Raw genomic sequence first — 5166 nt, 5'->3', positions numbered from 1 at the left:
TCAGACGCAACCCGGGAATAGCCTGGAGTGACTCGGCACCGATTGCCTCGGGTGTGAGGTGTCGGGATGTTTGGCAGACGGAGACACCTGCAAGCTGCCAGTGGGTTTGGCTGGGCAGCGTTCCTTGCAGTCTCCTCAGGATCCCGGGTCTTTGTGCTGCACAAATCCATTTGCAGGGCTTTTAGGGTACATTGAGGTTTTTACACTTCTCTTTCTCCAAACAGGTAGTTTTGCTGAAGATAAAGGAGTTTCAGCACTTTTTTCCTCTGCTGTCCTTGTTACTGTACCAGCAGCACGTGACCCTTGTGCACAAATAATTCTGGGTTCGGGGTGCGCTGGCAGCTGCGTGGTGGGCAGCGCGGGGCAGGGAAGGGCTGTGCCGCTGTCAGTTGGGGAGTGCCCTGCTTGGATGGAAAGGGAGGGTGAGAGAAATTCATCCCAAACCTTTTATTCCTCAACTATTTCCCTCAAAAGCTTTCCTGCCACAGGGTTTGGAGCTGCTGAGCTGGAAGGGTTGGGAGGGAGAGGGCTGTGCCCCAGCCGAGGGGCTCCCCGCAGGCAGCAGGGCTGTGGGCAGTGGTCCAGGCAGGGCACGTGCCAGGCTGAGCATCCCCTCAAGCACCAGCTGTCCAAGGCCTCATCTCATTTTGTTTTGCCACCTCTGTTTTGGCACATCTTGTTCTGAGTCCTGACATCTCCCCCCAGACCCTTCTGCATCTAAAAATGGAATAAAAATACAGGTTGTTTTCCAGCAGCCCATGCGGATTGTCTCCAGCGCTGTTGCTTTTCCAGCCAGCCACCCACCCATCCGTCTCAAAGCTTGGTCTGACCCTCCCAGGGAAGGGGCATTCATGTTCATATGATGCCCACACCAGTGTTGAAATCCCAGCCACGTGCTGCCGGGCTCGCGGGGTTCCCAGCACCACTGCCGCTTGTGTAGCAGCTGAAAAAAGTACCCTGCAGACACTTGAGATGCAGCCATGAGTGTGAAATATGTAGATCGCTTCTAGAGGCTGGGGCTTTCCTGGCAGCATGGTCTGACCCAGGCTGGGGTCTCTGGGCCCCCCCTGGTCCCCATAGGGACGGGCTTCAGGTATCAGCTCTGATTTTGACCCCTCTGAGGTTACAGGGAATCTGATGAGAGCAGCTCAGGCTCATCATTCTGGCTTTTGCTATGGGACCTTTATTCTTCTCAGCACCCCAAACCTAGGTGGTTCCTCCTGTCCTTGGTGAGGTCGTCTAGTGCCCAAGCCCCCAGAGCTTGTCTGGGTGGGACAGGGGACGTCTCACATTCCTCCGTGAGCAAGGAGGGATGGCAAGGGACTGCACAACTGGAGGGAGCAGAGCAGAAGGAGGCTGTGGATGGTGACCAGAGGGGAGACCTCGGTAGGGAGGAGGTGGTTGGACAGGAGGCAGTGATGTGCTGGCAGAAAACCAGCCCCTCCACGGTGGCCACAGCCATGATGGCATCTCCTGGGGGGTCACCCGTGGAGCTGTACTTTCATGCGTGTAGTTCGAGACCTTCATTTGTTTTTCTGCAGGATGGCATCATTGTCAGCGCTGGAGCTGTGGCAAGCAGATGAGCTGTCCCGTGGTCCTGCAAGGTGAGCTAAGCCGTCTCTTCTTCTCCTTCCAGAGCAGCTCGTGCTGGGAGCCCACAAAGAGCTGTCCCGGCGCTGGGATGCCGACTACGACGCCTTTGTGCTGCCCTTGCTGGACGAGCAGCAGCCGTGCTACGTGCTGTACCGCCTGGACAGCCAGAACGCCCAGGGTTACGAGTGGCTCTTCTGGCTCTTCATCTCCTGGTCCCCCGACAGCTCCCCGGTGAGTGCCCCGGGGGTGGGACAGCCCAGCGCAGGGACACGGGTGTGCTCTGGGAGGTGGAGGGTGGAGAAGATGCTGGCCAAGCTGGCTGTGTGCTGGGGCTGAGGGGGAGCACTCACACGCTCCGTCACCATGCCCGGGTTAAGAAGTGGAGGCTTCTTTGGGGATGGGGGAATTTTTTAAGACACAGTGAGATACCCTGGGACAGTGTCTCTGTCCCCTTCACAGCGCTGCATGAGGAGGTGGAGGGACAGGGATGGAGGGAGGGGAGCAGTGTGGACCGCGGGGCCAGGATGGAGATGTCCCACTGTGGCTCTGGCCAAAAGCATTGCTGGGCAGAGCTGGCACTAACACTGGCACGGCTCGCCTGGCCCTGCTTTGTGCGAGGGCTGATGCCTCTGGACCCTGCTCCAAAATCAGCCCTAGAAGGGGCCAGGCAGGCTGGGTCCCTGGGAGCCGCGGGTGGCCGGGCCGGTACTGGCATCTGCTGGGCTGGCATGTGGGGTCAGAGATGGTGTCAGAGAGTGGGTGAGGCTGGGCCAGTGGATGGGAGGCTGGTCTGGGGGATTTTGGTGGTATGGCCACAAAAATGCCATCTTGAGTGCATTGCTGTAATGGGCTTCCAGCAGGACTGAGATTTGCTGCTGTGTTATATATGTGTGCTTGTCACAGATAGATATATATATATATTTGTTAAACATTTTACATAATCTATATAGATTTACTGCCATGTTAATATGTGCACTTGTCATATATATACACAAGTATATATGTTTGTTATATATATAACAAGTGGACGAGATGTTTGTTATATATATAACAAATATATGTTGTTATTAGATATTATTTTACATATTACAACACATATATAAAAAAGACCCGCTGTAGTTTGTTGGGATATATCTAACAAATATGTATTATTCTATATACACATATATCCACACACATATACACAATTATAACAAAAGAATGTATATAATTTTATACGTGTGTGTGTATATATGCGTGTATATATACGTGTGTAGGTATAATAATAGAGATTGCTTTCCTGGCTGCTCCCTGCCCAGAGGTGCTGTGGTTAGAAATCAGCCCGAGCTAGAAACAAGGTGGTTGTGCCCAGGGAGAGCTGAGGTTTGCGGGGTGGTGGGACAGCGGGCGCGAGCATCGGGCAGCTCTTGCGTGGAGGTGCCACTCTCCGTCCCGCCGCGCTGCTCTCTGACCACGTTTGCTGCCTCTGTCCCGGCACAGGTCCGGCTGAAGATGCTGTACGCCGCCACACGAGCGACGGTGAAGAAGGAGTTTGGCGGGGGGCACATAAAGGACGAGATGTTCGGAACGGTGAAGGTACGGAGGGGTTCTTGGGCAGCCTTTTGGGTTCAACCCTGAGCTTCGGGAGCCTGCCCTGGGGTCGGTGCTGGAGCTCAGGGGGAACATGGCACTCAGTCTGTCACCGAGACGGTGGAAGAGGTGGGAGGAAGGCTCCCAGGAGATCCAGAGCTTTACTCTGAGCAGGACAAGAAGTGCCAGGCGATGGCAGTGTCACTCCAGGCGGTGGCAGTGTCACTCCAGGCATGGTTCTCCAGCTGCCCTTCCCCGGCAGCGCTTGGCAGGAGGTTTCTCCTCTCCCACGGGCTTTCACAGAGGGAGCTGTGCAGCCAGGGCCTCCCGGGCAATGCTCTCCATCTTTATTCATCCTCATGAGCTCTGTTTATTAGCCGGAGGAGCCACGCTGCCGCAGCTGCAGGTGTCCGAGGACAGGCATGGTGGTCAGCACGGGCATGGGTGGTTGTGATCACTGTTTAAAGTCGAGCGTGAGATTTGCGTGGAGGCATCCAAGAGAGCTGCTCGAGTTGATCCTCCTGGAGAGGAGAGAGCCCAAGACCTGCTGTGTCGCTCAGATGTAGCCTGAAGGCTGGGGGTGCATCCAGCCCCACGGCGATAGCCACGCCTGACACTGTCCCTGTCCCTCTGTCTGCAGGAGGACGTGTCCCTGAGCGGTTACCAAAAGCACGTGTCCTCCTGCTCCGCGCCAGCCCCACTGACCGCAGCCGAGCAGGAGCTCCAGCAGATCCGCATCAACGAGGTGGGTGTCTGCTGGGTGGGGAGAAGGAGTCCGAGACCCTCGGGGTACATGGGGTGTGGGATGCAGGGATGTGTGTTTGCTGCTGGAGGTGTGGGAGCCAGCATCCGAATGCATTTTTACTGAGCTCTCTTGTACCTCTGCAGTTTAACCCCTTCCTGCCTTTGCCGAGGGGGACTGAGCATCCGCGTGGTCAAATTGGTGGCATAAAGAGGAATTTACAGACTACTATTTTTTTTTTCCTTGCGAGGACGTGAGCTCAGGGCTCCGTTTGGCTCACTGTAATTGGCAGTCAGAAGGCTGTTTGAGGCTGAAGACAGGCAGCAGTCTCTAATCTCTAGATATTGGTGCAAAGCCCAGAGCTGAGTCTGAATTCATGGGGGAGGCAGGAAGATTTCAGGCTTACCTTTGGGCTACAGCAGTGTCCTTTCCCATACTCTTCCTCTATGGCTATAAATATGAGGAATGCTGTCCCAAGGAACAGAGGTCTTAGCCTAAATTTGGGGGGGTATGTGCTGGAAAAAGATGTGGAAGTGTCATGGGGCAGGGCTGGGGAGAGACAAGGCTGTAATGCCATCGTCTCCCAGCCAACATCTCGCTGCACTTGTGCCAACCTCTGTGGTGCTGCAAAATGCCAAGACGGGAGGGGATCGGATAGCTGGGTGGGAAGGCCACCTGGAAGCAGGATTTTCTTGGGGTGGAGGGATTGCACTTGGATGCCGTGGAAAGCCTTCCTCTCCAGAGGAGCATCCCTCTCTCTTCCACGCGTGCTGGGGCTGTGGGCTCACAGGTGGATCAGGACATGCCCGGGACATGCGAAGGCAATGAGCCTGATGGCATTAATTAATGGCACAAACAAGGCAGGCGGGTTCCACCTGCCAGAGCAGGTCTGGACATGGCAGAGTTGGGCAGCGTTCAGGAGATGCCCCCAAGGGGTGGTCTCCACCGCATGAGGCTCGATGCAGTTACCCCAGCTCACAGCCCGGGGGGGCTGGGCAGGGGTTGTGATGGGGGATCCGAGGTGATGCCCACGCTTGGGGAAGAGAGAGATGGATGCTGATGGTGGGTCTGCGGCTTGTCTGGCACCTTTGGGCGTTTGTGCCGTCACCTGGGCTGGCCAGTGCTGCAGGACTAGGTAGTTTCGGGGGTTTTTGGGGGGGACTGTGTCTTGCAGGGTCAAGTGCCCAGGTAGGTGTTGCTCACGGTGCTTGTTTTCGGGTTGATCTGCTGTGCTCTGCTTCCCACCCTCCCCTCTGCAAGAT

The 5166-nt window shown here is 55.9% G+C and overlaps 1 protein-coding gene across 1 annotated transcript in view; it reads left to right on the top strand.

Annotated features, from left to right (window-relative positions):
* LOC104468815 (twinfilin-2) overlaps positions 1-3907 on the top strand; it is a gene marked incomplete at its 3' end in the record, with an annotated part of 6367 nt that extends 2460 nt beyond the window's left edge. Inside the window, exons 2-4 of the mRNA XM_010083063.1 lie at positions 1637-1824; positions 3073-3168; positions 3803-3907. Of these exons, the coding sequence (XP_010081365.1) occupies positions 1637-1824; positions 3073-3168; positions 3803-3907 (389 nt within the window). The remainder of the gene's footprint in view (positions 1-1636; positions 1825-3072; positions 3169-3802) is intronic.
* Positions 3908-5166: the final 1259 nt, after the last annotated feature.

This window comes from Pterocles gutturalis, unplaced genomic scaffold, assembly GCF_000699245.1.
Source record: "Pterocles gutturalis isolate BGI_N339 unplaced genomic scaffold, ASM69924v1 scaffold17890, whole genome shotgun sequence".
NCBI classification, from domain to species: domain Eukaryota; kingdom Metazoa; phylum Chordata; class Aves; order Pterocliformes; family Pteroclidae; genus Pterocles; species Pterocles gutturalis.
Note: the sequence above shows the minus strand (reverse complement) of the source record. Positions and strands in the feature narration are given on the sequence as shown.